At 45.3% G+C, this 14,477-nt stretch overlaps 1 protein-coding gene across 3 annotated transcripts; it reads left to right on the top strand.

Moving 5' to 3' along the window:
• Positions 1–222: 222 nt before the first annotated feature.
• On the top strand, positions 223–11,197 carry MCFD2 (multiple coagulation factor deficiency 2, ER cargo receptor complex subunit). Of its 3 annotated transcripts, none has more exons than XM_053590218.1 (4): positions 223–323; positions 6,938–7,098; positions 7,854–8,013; positions 9,557–11,197. In XM_053590218.1, exons 1-4 carry the CDS (start codon positions 291–293, stop codon positions 9,686–9,688), a joined length of 486 nt encoding a protein of 161 aa, XP_053446193.1. In that variant the 5' UTR covers positions 223–290; the 3' UTR covers positions 9,689–11,197. The 3 variants fall into 3 exon arrangements, with proteins under 3 accessions (XP_053446193.1, XP_053446192.1, XP_053446190.1); XM_053590217.1 differs by having other exon boundaries at positions 223–329; XM_053590215.1 differs by having other exon boundaries at positions 249–374.
• Positions 11,198–14,477: the final 3,280 nt, after the last annotated feature.

The following is a 14,477-nucleotide window of genomic DNA, read 5'->3' as shown; positions in this document are numbered from 1 at the left end:
GTTGAACTCCGTTACTGAGGGCTTCCGGAGTTGCCTGGCAACCTGCCGGGCACCTAAGGGTTCCAGGAGCCCACTAGCCCCGGCTGGAGCTGAGTGTCGCCCTGGGAAAGGAAGCTATAAAATTGAACCGTTACACGTGGACTTAAGCTACCCATCCAGTCTACCGGCAGCCGGTCAGGGGGCGGGGCTCTGCGGCTCCAATGGGCGGGCGGCAGGCAACACGCGTGCGCAGGACTGGCCCGGGGCGGGGCCAAAGAAGCGCGTTCTGGGGACGGGGGCTGAGGAGGCTCATGCTGGAGGGCTTCGCATCTGTGGCGGGTACCGTGAGAGTGAGTGGACCGGCTAGCGGCAGAGCCCCAACCTTGGCAGCGGAGGTCCGTGGGTGCCACTGAGGCATCGCGGCAGGGCGGGGTCTTAGTGCCCCTTTTGGGTGCTTGAGCTCAGGATAGTACGCAGGAGAGGTCTGGGTGGGAGGCTGACCCTGCCAGCTCTGGACGCCTAGCCGGCCAGGATCACGGCCTGTCTGCCAGGGCGGAATTCTGTGGCCAGGCAGGTCCGGCCGGGCCCATCTCCTCCCTCTTCACTGGCCCCTGGGGCCCCCAGGAGCTGCTTGTGGGGCCAGCTGTGCGGAATGGACACTGCCCCTGGGCGGATCAAAAGCGCTCGGGCTGGAGGCGTTACTCTCCTGCTGCTGGTTCCCCGGTCTTCTTGTGGGGAGACCACCGGTCCCATCCGCCCCGGGAGAAGTTGGCTAGGCTGTGCTTGAGCAGGGGAGTGGGAAGGTGGGGGAAGCTGGCTCTTGTATTCCTTTACCGGGCATAGCACTGCCGTCCACCCAGGAGCCCAAGCCAGAAACCAGTATCATTTTCACCTCCCTCCCATATAAATCCATCGCAAAGGTGTCTTGGATACATTGCCTTCTCAACTCCCATCCCTCTGCCCAGCCTTGTTCAGGCCGCTAGTTCTCCTCTAGGCTACCCCCAGGAGCTTCCTGACTGATCTCCTGCATCCCTTTTTGATCCTATAGTCTCTTTTGTATAGGGAAGCTAGACCCATGGTCTTTAAACAGAAGTCTGATCATGTCACCAGAACTCTTCCCTCGTCCTCTTTTGGCCTTCAGTGGATTCCATTGTTCTTCCAAGCTCTTGAACAGGGCTGGCAAAGCCCTTCATGACTTGCCCTCCTTTAACTTTAGACTCATCTGTCTGCACTGGACTGTGTCTTAAACCATATGGACTTCTTTCTTGGTTTCTGGATTGGAACGAATTCCCTTTGGGCTCACGTGTTCTTTTACAATACGTTCCTTCTCCCTGAGGCACTATCCTTTGTGTGTCATTCTTATTCTTATTCTTCGTGTGTCATTTCAGGTGTGAGTTGGGGCTTGTGTAGTATTTACCATGGGCATCTATTTACTGGTCTCTCTTTTCCACGAGGCTGTATCTGTGTGAGAGGAGTCTGTCAGGATCACAGCACTATCCTCAGTATCTTGAGCTGTTAGTATTTTACCAGGATGTTAGTTTGTTATTTAAATGTATAAATGAAGCATAGCGGCTCCTTGGGCTCCCCATATGAACAAATAGATCAGGTTATTAAATGCCTGCTTTTTCAGAATAATGTGCAACCCTTCTTCCATGTTGTAGAGGTTTCTTTGGCTTAGGGACTTGGTTATTTTCTTGCCGTCAATCCAGGACCATGGCAGGGATAAATGGGAAAATACCAGTCAGAGTTTTTCTTTGGCATTGGCTCTGGGTACAGGATGTCTGGATGTTGGTGAGTGTGGTGGCTTTGAGTTTGAAATTTTTTTTTTGAGACAGGGTTTTGCTTGTTCTGTTGCCTAGGCTAGAGTACAGTGGCATCATCATGGCCCCCTGCAACCTCATGCTCCTGGGCTCAAGCAATTCTCCTGCCCCAGCCTCCTGAGTAGCTGGGACTCCAGGTACATTCCTCCGTGCCCTGCTAATTTTTTTATTTTTTGTAGAGATGGGGCTCTAATTATGTTGCTCAGGCTGATCTCGAACTCCTGACTTCAAGTGATCCTCCCACCTCAGCCTCCTGAAGTGTTAGGATTGGCCACCACAGCTGGCCAAATTTGAATTCTTAATCAAAGGTCCCAGGCCTGGGAAAAAAGCTGCTACCCGCTGGTGGCAGGAAGGCTGGTTCTAAACCCTTACATGCTGATAGGGCTAATTACACACAGGGAGGAAAAGGTCAGTTGAACCACAGGAGGGAGGGAAGATCCATTTTAGGCTAGATCCTCTGTGATAGGGAATCAACCACTACCCTAATTCAGATGTGAGTCAGGGCAGCTCAGCAGGGCTCAGTAGGGTAGATGAGAGAGAAGACAGGATGCTGGCCGTTGGAAAGGGAGGAAGAGACAAAAACTGAAAAGGAGAACAATATATGACTGTATGTTAAGGTGAAGTGAAAGGCTATAGACTGAGGTTGGAGAAGGAAGCCCTGAGGTGATACTTGAACCTGTCCTGAAAGGAAGGGAGGTGATAGACAAATGAAACAAAGGCTGTGGGACAGGAAAAGTCTGCCTGAGCAGTTGGGGAACCTGTGAGAGCCAGGGTGCTGTGGGAGGCCCCCTGTTGATCCTGGGGCAGCGCTTCTCTCCTAGGACTGACCCTGCTCCTTGTGGGGGCTATCTCTAGGCAGAGGCTGTGTTCTGCTGTCTCTTTGCTGAAATCTCTCCTCCCTTGGATTTTTCTCCATCCTGGCCTTTATAATTTCCTGAATAAGGTCATTGAGCTCTGGAACTGCTGGGGTTTATCTCCAGGCTGTTTGCCCATAGCCTTGAGCTAAGTAGTTGGAATACTGGATGATGCAACTTGTTCTTTGGGCAGAAGGGAGTTGCTTATGTGTCTTTTTTGACTGTGAGCAATTTCATTTGTTAGGTGGCAGTCAGATTCCTGTTTGCAATGCAGCGCTTTGTGGCATTTTAAAATTTGTGTTACAGGATTGATTTTGTTGTGTTCTAATGGTTAGAAATGCATTAACAGCAAACCAAAGTGAGATGTATTCAAAATTAATGGTTCTTGGGCTAAAGGTCAGTGGTTCCTGCCTCCTTTGAAGCAAGGGTAATCTGGACCCACAGTTAACTATACTATCTGATTAGTCACTTGGTTGCTTTTTGGTATTATCGGAATAGAACATCCCCCCCCCACACACACACCCAAATTGATATACTAAGCAGTGCATCAATGCTCTGTGTGGTAATGATGTCATGGGTCCAGTGATCACTCAGTTCAATTATGTATCTAATAGACATCTCCAAAAGAAAAAATTTTTATCCATAGTTACATTAACATTAAAACGTGACAGCATATCTGAAAGGTCACAATCCTCCCCAGCTTTCCAAGGACCATGGCACACAGGCTGAGAACTGCCAGCCTTGGTGCCAGGCACTGTGCCCAATGCTGGGAATGTGGATTTAGTCCAGCAAGGGGCATTCATCAGGAAATTTTCAAGAATTCATCCACAGCTGTCATTGGTGGACAGGAGCCTTCTGAAGGGCAGCACCTGGTAGCTTACAGGAAGAATCCCTAAGCTAGACTTAGAGTTGAAGGAAGCTTGCTAGAGAAAACCATTTCATGTAAATGAGCCCAAAGGCTTGGGAGGAACTGGATTCCCTTGTCTGGCCCCTTATGTCCCAGAACTCTGAAGATACCTGGTCAGAACAAGTTTGTTCTGGCCTAGCAGTCACTGCTAGAGTAACTTAACACCTTGTCTACTGGTACCAGGTACAGTGGCAGTGGCCTCCTCATGGTCTGACACTTTCATGTGATAAAATTGGAAGTATAGTTTCTAGCTGTTTCTGAATTATTTTTTGGAGATAAGAATGTGGTGGCTCATGCCTATAATCCCAGCACTCTGGAAGGTTGAGGTGGGTGGATCGCCTGAGCTCAGGAGTTTGAGACCAGTCTGAGCAAGAGTGAGACCTTGTCTCTGCTAAAAATAGAAGAAAAACTAGCTGGGTATTGTGGTGGCCTATAGTGCCAGCTACTTGGGAGACTGAGGCAAGGGGATCACTTTAGCCCAAGTGGGGTTGCTGTGAGCTAGGACTCCATGGCACTCTACCCAGAGTACAGAGTGAGACTCTGTCTCAAAAAAAAAAAAAAAAACAAAAAAACAGCAACAACCCCCCCCCCCCCCATCTATGTAGGATTGGAGCAAAAATTTAGCAAAATCATTACATTTACAAAATGTAATAATAGATTACATTAAATACATATTGTAAAGAAAATATTTATAGTAGAAATTTTAGAAGCAATAGAAAAGTAAAAAAGAAAATCACAACCCTAATCTCATGACTCAAGATAATCTTTGTTAACAGTTTTTAGTCATTGTTTTGTACATGAAATATATGTAATATTTTACAAAAGTGAATTTTTCTTTGTTTGTTTCTTTCTTTTTTTATTTGAATAGAGTCCTTCAATTGCCCAGGCTAGATTTCTGTGGCTTCAACCTAGCTCATAGCAACTTCAAATTCCTGGATTCAAGTGATCTTCCTGCCTCAGCCTCCCTAGTAGCTCGGTCTACAAGCTCCTGTGACATGTGGTTCTCTCTTCTGCTCAGGCTGGTCTGGAACTCCTGAGCTCAAACAGTCCACCATCCTCAGCTCTCAGAGTGCTAGGATTAGAGGTGTTAGCCAGCATGCCTGGCCCCCAAAATGAATTATTCTTTATAGACTTTGCAGCCTGTTCATATCGAACATCTTTTCCTATTATTATGACAGCTTGCATTTTGATGTTACTGTTTAGTAGTAAAACTAGATGCTGCTTTTATGGTGCCAGCCACATACATTGGAGTTACACTCCCAGTGTTACACTCCCAGTGACTCATGTCCCCTTGCGGGGGCCATACAAAGTAATACTACTCATGGGTGAAATGGGTTAAAGAAATTTTTCTAAACATTGTAGGGTGGCATACTTCCAGGGTCCTACCTAAGAGCCTTTTAGGATGAGTGAGGAGGGCTGTAACGCCCCTGCTCCGGAGCCCCAGGCTCAGAGAGTAGAGACAGCAGCAGCTCTGAACTGAGCTCTGTGTATGGTGTGTGTGAGGGTATGACCAGTTCTTTATGCTTTATCTTTACTGTTGTAGGTTTGGGTCTGCGAGCTACAATTGACTCGTAAGAAATCACTGGTCCTTGTTATCTGGCAGAATATGTACTTCCTTTTGTAAAGTGAATGTTAGTTCAGGTCTTTGTTTTATTTTATTTTATTATTATTATTATTATTTTTGAGACAGAGCCTCAAGTTGTCATCATGGGTAGAGTGGCATCACAGCTCACAGCAACCTCCAACTCTTGGGCTTAAGCAGTTCTCTTGCCTCAGCCTCCCAAGGAGCTGAGACTACAGGCACCCACCACAACGCCTGGCTATTTTTTGGTTGTAGTTGTCATTGTTGTTTGGCAGACCTAGGCTGAATTCGAACCCACCAGCTCTGGTGTATGTGGCTGGCGCCTTAGTCACTTGAGCTACAGGTGCTGAGCCTGTTTTATTTTTATTTATTTATTTTTTTTGAGACAGAGTGTATGTCGCCCTTGGTAGAATGCCATGATGTCATAGCTCACAGCAACCTCAAACTCTTGGGTTTAAGCTATTCTTTTGCCTCAGGCTTCCAAGTAGCTGGGACTACAGGTGCCTGCCACAATGCCTGGCTATTTTTTGTTGTAGTTGTCATTGTTGTTTAGCAGGCCTGGGCTGGGTTTGAATCTGCCAGCGTCAATGTATGTGGCTGGCACCATAACCACTGTGCTACGGGCACCGAGCCCAGGTCTTTGTTTTTGTATGTAGGTCTCCTGGCTATCTCTCACCTTGTTTTTTGAGGTTAGTCTGTAAGCCCAAGGAAGGACCAGAACTTTCAGTTAAACCAACAATTTTGGAAGGCCTTCCCCAGGGTGGAGAGTACTGTTGGGGATGAAGTACTCCCTGCCCTCGGGGAGCTTGCTCTATAGCTGCCTGTGTTGCCTTGTTGACCATAATTCCAAGTGTAGCCAACCCCCAGAGTATTGATGGAATCCTGATTTCTGTGTGACTTTTCTTTCTAGTCCTCAGTTGCTGGTTATTGCCGCTATCACAGTGCTGGAAGGTGGAGAAGGACCTTAATGTTCTCTTCTCTGTGTCCACTGCCACAGACCTTGATCTAACATTCTTATCGCTGCCATGTTCCTGCCTTTGCCACTTCATGCCTTTCCCACTGTGCAGCCAGCTGAGTCATTCTGAAGCCATGCTCTGGTCCTGTCTCTCATTCACAGATTGTTAGAGATTCCCAGTTATCTTCAGGAAATATTCAGTCCTTGGCCTAGTGTGCAAAGCCACGTCCACTGCGACCTGTCCAACCTTTGCAGCCCACCCCCACTTCTATCGCTTCCTACGCTCCAGGCTCCAGACCTGCTAAACTACTTGTGGTTCTTTTCCACTGGAGGGTAACTGCCACTCTGCTCCCACCTTTCCTGTTGTCCTTCAGGCCCTGCACATCTGTCCAGACCCAGCCAAAGTGTCCTACCAGGTCTGTCAGCCTTCTCTGACTTTCCTTCACTCAGTGGAAACTGCTTTCTTTGAGCCCCCAGGTTTTTTCTTTTTCTAGTACGTCTTACCTTCTGCCTTTCTTTGTGCTCTTGGGAGAAAGTATTTCTCTCAGTGGAGACTGTAATTATCTGGTAGGTAGGAATAATCTTTGAATCTCTTTATGCTTTCACAAAGTTGGTGGCACTCTGAAGGTGCTTCAGGAAACGACATTTGAGTGGTGGGGACCTGGAGTGCCCGGAGCCTTCCCGTAGTCTAGTAGCAGAGCTGACCTTGGGCTAGTTTGGTGTGCTCTCCTCCCTACCTGGTTGCTTCCTCAGGTTTTGCAGGAGCACACTGTGATAAGCCTTGAAAGAAACCTTTGCTTTGATACTCTGTCTTCATCGTCTATGTTTCCCATCCTACAGATACTGGTGACCATGAGATCCGTGCAGCTGCTGAGAACCCCCTTCCTGTGCACCTTGCTGTGGGCCTTCTGTGCCCCACGTGCCATGGCTGAGGGGGCTGAGCCAAGCTTCTCCCATCCCAGCAACACGGGCCTGGATAAGAACGCGGTGCATGATCAAGAGTACGTATCCGGCCTGGGCTGTGCTCCAGGGGCCTCTCCACCATTTGCAGCTGCAGCCAGCTGTGAGGACGTGCTCAGTTCTCTTCTCCTTCCTCCTATTTACGTGGCTTCTTGGCATTTTTCAAGGATGACATTTATTCCCTGTAGCCACCTATAAGGCAGGCTTCTTTTTTCATCATTATATCACAGTTGGAGGCTCTTGAGGCCCAAATTACTCATCCGAATCCAGTCTCTCTCTCTTTTAGCATGGATAGACAGACACAGACACGGGGACATACACACATACATAGACAGATGCACAGACGCACAGTAGTAATGGCAGAATCCAGACAATAATTAAGGTGTCTTGACTCTTAACAAGATCTTTTTTTAAATGGACACATTCAAACATCGAATCATTTGTTGCAGTTTTTGTCCTGGGCCAGTTAGTCCCACACATCATTCTTGGTTATCCTTGAATTATTTTTAAAAGTATATTTTTAATCAATGCCCCTAAAATGTTATAACAAAAGTCTAATAATAATAAAGAGGGAAAAAACACGCTGATCTTGCCAGCATAACAGACGCACTGTGTGCACTCTGCTCCTTTCCTGGCCTTGTCTACGTGGGTCATCCTTGAGTGCTGTCTGCTGCTCCTGCTAGTTGTTTTTCTGAGCTGGAAGAAGTTTAAGATTTTGAACTTTTCAGAGTCCTTAAGGTTTGGCAAGATCCCACTGTCTCTGCCAAGTGGTCTGAGTCTGACTGTTGGTCTTTAGGCATATCATGGAACATCTAGAAGGTGTCATCAACAAACCAGAGGCGGAGATGTCCCCACAAGAACTGCAGCTCCACTATTTCAAAATGCATGATTATGATGGCAATAATCTGCTCGATGGTTTGGAACTCTCCACGGCCATCACGCATGTCCATAAGGAGGTAGGTCCAGCAGTGGCTTTAGGGCCATATCTCAGATGGCCCCCCTTTGATACCTGACCTTGATGACCTGTGCTGTGTTTGGCTTGTGTGGGCCATATCTCACATGGTCCCGCCTTTGTACCCGACCTTGATGACCTGTGTTACTTTGGGCATCAAGAGTGCTGCTTTTCTTTCTGGGGGCAAGACACAACTGCAAGAGGGACTTTGCCTAACAAATGCAATCAGTGTAATCTGGTTTATTGAATGAATCCCCAACAATTTGAAAAAAAAAAAAAAAGAGTGCTGCTTTTCCTTTCTCTGCTCTGTTCTGTTTCTTCCTGGTTAACCCTCCCTCCCTCAAAGAGTGACCTGCTGAGGTGAAAGCCTCAGGGCTGGGCATTTGTATCTTTACGTGCTGTAGACATTTCTGCCCCACAGCAGGGTTGGAGAAGCAGTGCCTCAAAAGGCAGATTACAGTCAGACTGCAGGGCAGGGGAGGAGTTACTTCATTTGATGAGTCAAAGGACCAAGGAACATGGCAGTTGTTGAGGGTTTGTGTGATAACTATAAGGACTCTGTAATTTCCGAAGCACTTTGAGGTAGGTTAGAGATCTCACTGGAGCTTTGCAATATCCTAAGTAGGCAGGGACAGGCATTGTTATTACTCCCATTTTCTAGAAGAGGCAACTAAAATTAAGATCTATGCCTCCAGATACCATGTTATTCTCCTCTGCCACATAGGCACAGTGGTAAGGTGTCAGTGATCACATTTGCTGCCAGAAGTGCAGGTTGCGATTGGCCTCAAGGCAGCGGGGAATGCTAACAGTTTCACACAAGTCAATTGCATTGTTTTGGGGAGATTCTTCCCTCTGGCAGGTGGACTGATGGATGTGAGGAGGAGATAGCATTAGGGAGAGAGTTTAAGATTCAGCAGTCCTGGCAGATGAGGCTGGTGCATGTGGGCAAGGCTGCAGAGGAAGAGACAGCCACAGATGTGAATGGTCTTAGTTTAGCCCCCAGCATGGAGAGCCCTGCTGCACCTGCTTCTGGAGCAAGGAAAATCCTTTCTTCCCACAGACCTCAGCAGGTTCTACTCATTGCTGGTGCCTTCTTCCTCTTGTTTGCTGCCAAGATGTTGTCCAATTTGTCACTTTATCCAGAAAATTGTGTCCAGAGCTGACCCTTGGGAGGGCTTGGGTTTTTTCTGTAGGATGGGTTTATGTGTCGTGGAATCTATGAAACTCACAATTCTCTGTATGCCAGACCCAGCTTTCTACAGCGAACTTGTGTTGCTTTGTAATTGGAAAAGATGAACAGAAATTGTTAAAACAAATAAGCATGAGCCTGCTTTGAAGCGTCTTTTTTAAAAACTGGCAAATGTAATTTCTAAATTGGATTATCAACTGACTCTGTATCCGATACATAGATTTGTGAATTCCTAGCAATGGTGACATACTAGTGAAAGAGTTTTTAGATTTGCATGAACATGGGCATTTTGGACATCAGCTAAGCACTTCTTCTGGTAAAATGTGCACCTTATCATTATTTACATTGTATTTTGTAGGAGGGGAGTGAACAGGCACCACTAATGAGTGAAGAGGAACTCATTAACATAATAGATGGTGTCTTGAGAGATGATGACAAGAACAATGATGGATACATCGACTATGCTGAATTTGCAAAATCACTGCAGTAAACCTTATTTGACCATCTCATAGTTCTATGCGAATGTGACCCGTGATAATGTGATTGAACATTTTTGGTAATGCAAAATAACTCATTTCCACCTACTGCTGCAGCATTTGGTAAAAACCTGTAGCAATTTGTTACACTGGGGTGAGAAAGAAGTCAAAAGAAATAGAGAGAAATGGGACATCTTGTATTCCCAAGTTCTTTTAAAGCTCTTATTGGACAGGGCTTGCTTAAAGTGTCTTTTTAAGAATATTGAATAATTGGAGCTGAGCACTCAGGAACTTGACTGTAGTAAAATACTGCTAGTTTTGTAATTTCAATTCATGCTACCTGAAAAGTAAGAAAGCAAGCTTTGCCAAGGAGACACTCTTTTCAGTAACAGTGAAGGAATGGAGTGAATGCCAAATGTTCCCTGTGTGGGGTCCTATCTCTTCAGGTAAACACTATCAGTATTCTGTAAACTCTCCCTGGTCTAAATGATTACTTGCTGTGGGCAAGTGGATATTTATTAGGCTATTTCAAAGCCACAACATAAGAAGAATGTCAAATATTGAGTTCATTTGGCCAGAGTCTAAGATTCTGTATCCTCTGGCATTTTGGAAATGATATACCATTGGCCTAAGCGATGAACCTTTTTCACATTTTCCAGTGTTTTATACAACTACTGCCACCTGCCTATACTTTGTTTCTTTTCTGTCTTCATTCTGGGAGAGACTTTGAATTTAAACATGTTCTCTAATCAATAGAAAATGTTTTAGCTTTCTTAATGTTTCTATTTCACCCTTCTTTCTAGGGTTTTGTTATTGCAGTTTAGGAATTACCCTGTTTCCCCAAAAATAAGACAGTGTCTTATTTTAAGGTGTGCTCCCAAAGATGTGCTAGGTCTTATTTTCAGGGGACGTCTTATCTTTCCTATAAGTAGGTCTTATTTTCGGAGGATGTCTTATTTTCAGGTAAACAGGGTATTAGGAGGGTGAGGATTTCATACAGCAGGGGCAAAACTACTAGCTGTTCTAGCCTAGGTGGGAAATGACAAGATCATTCACCAAACAGTGATTGACTTGATGTAAGTTCTATTTAGAAGGAATATTGTTTAAATTATCTCTTCTAACTTGAATACATGGATTCTTTTCAAATCAAGAAAGATTTTTAGAAAAGAAAGCCTAAAAACTCTTTTAACAGTATGACTCTCAATAGTATTTGGAAATAAGAAGCAGCAGCAGAGTGTAATTTGGTTTATTGGATGTGAGGAACATGTGATAATGGAAAACCTGAAATGGTGGTTGGATGGGAAAAAGGAAACTGCATAAAATTTGCTGTAAGACGTATAGAGACTTATTTTCTTTATTAAAGTATTCTTATAAGAAAACATATGTATTTGTAAAAACGGTTTCCTGTGTTAAGTATTTGTGCAATCAGAGCTGACTTGTAAACTATTCTTGTAATATTTCATTATTTTGAAAGATTTATATAATGAATTCTGGAAATATGACTGATAAATAAAACTGATGAAACAAAATAAAGAGCAATTCTTTTTGTCTGCACAGTCGGCTTCTGCTGCATGATGGGTGCTTTGGTTAATATACATGTCTATGTTTGTCTGTTCTTATCTGGTCCCATAACCAGGCACGGCTGTACCCTGCTCCTTTTGCAGGAGTAAATTAGGTATTTTTCTTCTGAATGAAATCACTTTTGGATCTTTATTCTCCAGCCAAATTCAGATTATGACAACATTCTCTAGTTTAGGAGAATACATAGTGTTTTTTCCTTAAGTCTGCTGACAATTTTTTCTTTGCCAGAAAATTTAATTAGATGGCATTATTGAAAACATCCCAGGCCCAAGCAAAAAAATCAATCTTCCCAGGCATTTTGGGAAAGACACACTTTGTTTTGCCTGTTGAAAAGGAAATGTCCATTGCCTTTTCTTTCCCCCAAGACCCTTGGACTTTACTCAGGCTCTTCTTCCAGAGATGCCCCTCTGGATGGATCTCGTGAATGGGGAGGGAAGGAAGTAGATCTTGAGAAGTTTGAATCACCCCACTAAATGGACAAGCCCGAACACCCTCCTCCTCTGTGGCTGGCTGCTCTTTGTGATTATTCCAAAGTGAATGATCTTGTCACCTTCATGGTCCTACTTGTCTGCCTTTCCTTATAGAAAATTCCCCTGATGAGCCTGCAGTATCAGGGACACAGAGCGATTTGCAGTTCCCTGCACACACCCTCTGTCTCCCCTATATGAGGCCTTGGCCTTCTCTCACAGCCTGCCTCAAGAATTTTTCTGAATGGAAAAGGAACATCTCTGTACCTCAGTTTCCTTATTTCTAGAGTGGAGCTAAATACATCCAGGAGAGGCAGTCTTAAGTGAAAAAAGAGCACAGGCTTTGGACTTGGGCATCCTGGGCCTACTACCCCTTGGCTCTGAAGTTTTTAGACTTTTAAGTTCTTGCCTAAAAAATAACTATAATAAAAGTTACCTACACAGTGGTTAAGAAGATTAACAAAATGAAAGAAAATAGATAAAGCACCTGGTACAGGGCAAGGCACAGAGCAAGCACCTGTCCTCCAGCCTGTCTGACGAGCCCAAGCTCTTTCCTCATTGAAGAGTGGGGCCTGGGGGCTGTCAAGGAACAATGAATCCTCAGGGGTATGGAACAAAGGGTCTTTTCTGCAGCTTATATTCCTTCATAAAAATACTGAGTGAATAAATGAATGCTCCCTCAAGGGAGAAACTAAGGGTCCTGTCAAGTGCCAAGGATTGAAATAGAGCCAGACCAAAAGAGTTCGCATGTCATCTGGTCTCCTGACAGGTGACTTATGGCTTCAGTGGGCCCTTCCCTACCTCTGCAAAATCTGGAGGTTGACAACAGAAATCAAGCTGGAGAGCTCTCAGCTTGGGAATGCTGAGCCAGGAAGAGTAGGGACGGGGGCATGTGATGAAAACAGAACCGCAGTGAGCTATATGTGATGGCAGAGCCCCCAAAGGCCAGCAGACAGGCTCACATGCCCTGGGAACAAGGTTAAAAGTTTCCATTTCTGGAGAAACTGAATTTACTGAAGAAAAGGACCTCCAAGCCCTGATATTTAGCGGTTCCTGTGAAAAATCTGCATGGCCACCTGTTCCCCCAGTAGAGAAGCCCCCAAACCGAGCCTGTCCACACTCTGATAGCGTCTCATCAGCTTGTTCATGTCTCACACTGAAATATAAATGGATTCCTTAGGATCATAAGACAGTTGGAAGAAACTCGATGTGAAAGGAATAGAAACCAAAACAAACTGAGAAAAGGAGCATGGAAGAAATTGAGATAAAAAATTATAATCAGTGTCCTCAGAGAAGAGAGATTTGATCACATCCATAAGACAAAATTAAGAGGCCAATGAAAAAGGAACAACTGGAAAAGAGAACCCAGAAATTAAAAATGTGATACTCACCCCCACCATGTTTTTCACTAAAAGGGCTAAAACAGGCCAGAGAAATCTCCCAGAATATAGAACAAAAAACTACATAGATGAGTGATAGCAGAGAAAGGATAAGAAAAGAAGCTCTTTTGAGGACATTCAATATCTAATTCCTAGGAGTTGTTAGGAAGAGAAAACAGGAAGTGTGATGGGGGTGTGGAGAAGGAACCCAAACCGACTCAAACTGGAGTAAGAAACAAGCAAACTAGTGGGGCTGAGATGGCTTCAGAGCTGACCCAATTCTGGAACTTACCCTGCCACCGCCCCGCACAGCTCTGCTCACCAGTTTCGCATAGGGACAGGAGGGCAGCAGCAGTTCCAGAGCACCCTTCTCAGCTTCTAGTCCCTCTGAGAAGAAAGCCTGTCTCTGGGCTCTGCATCCTAGAAAGGTCTATGGCATAGTGCTGAGACAATGAACTCTGCATCAGACTACTTTAAAGCAAGTCCTGCCTGGTTTTGCCACTTAATAGCTGTGTCACTTCGTCAGGTTACTTCCTGTCTCTGTGCCTCAGTTTCCTCAGCTGACAATAGGGATAATAATGATAGTATCACCTCATCTGGCTGCTGTGAGGATTAATTGAATTAATGCATAAAACCCTAAAAAAAAGGGCCTGGACAGAGGAAGCCCTTTATCAGCATCATGATTCCAAGTTTGTTCTGAACCAATTACAAAGCCAGGGCCGTGCCACACAGGCCAGCTGGCTCAGGCCTTGGTTAATGCTTCATCTCCAGGGAGGGGCTGGAGCCCCTCCTAGTAATAAAATGATTGACAGTGGGAGGAAGCCTTTCAGGGAGGGAAATCAGTACCATTACCAGAAGAGGAGGGTGGGAGCTAGTGTGTGCCCTGCCACAGGCTGATGGGCATTGACTGTTTACTTTTCCGGAGAAATCTCCTTGCTCCCCACTATCCACTGGTCTAGCCCTATGGCTCTGCTGAGACCATTATTATACTGTATTTGAAGGCGCGGGCAGAGCAGTCCAGGGGGCTCTGGGTACCCTGCCTGTTCTTGTCTACCTCTCCACTCCCAGCATGAGAGGAAGCTGTGTTAGTTATTCAGTCAGAACATCATCATATGATTTTGGCCCCTGACTGCCTGGAATCACTCAGACTTACCTCCCAAGAACAAAGAATGCTTTTCAGACACAGTCCAAATTAAAACCATTTTAGGAAAAAAAAAATTCAGCTATGAAAAGCTATGCAAGGGTCATTTGAACCGATCTACACCTCTTGACATCCCAACACAAAGTGTCCACACTGGGGTTACTTCTGCCCACTCTGGGCACTCCCTAGGATCTATGAATTCCCCAGGACACTACAGAGGCCCTCAGATAGAGCT

The sequence above is a fragment of the Nycticebus coucang genome, chromosome 4 (assembly GCF_027406575.1).
Source record: "Nycticebus coucang isolate mNycCou1 chromosome 4, mNycCou1.pri, whole genome shotgun sequence".
NCBI lineage: Eukaryota > Metazoa > Chordata > Mammalia > Primates > Lorisidae > Nycticebus > Nycticebus coucang.
This window is presented reverse-complemented; position numbering and strand designations above follow the sequence as displayed.

Excerpts from the sequence above, each read along its gene's own strand:
- MCFD2 (XM_053590215.1), top strand. The coding sequence starts at position 291 with ATGCTGGAGGGCTTCGCATCTGTGGCGGGTACCGTGAGAGTGAGTGGA. Across the intron at positions 7,099-7,853 it reads AACGCGGTGCATGATCAAGA|GCATATCATGGAACATCTAG; the intron begins GTACGTATCCGG and ends GTTGGTCTTTAG. Across the intron at positions 8,014-9,556 it reads TCACGCATGTCCATAAGGAG|GAGGGGAGTGAACAGGCACC; the intron begins GTAGGTCCAGCA and ends TGTATTTTGTAG.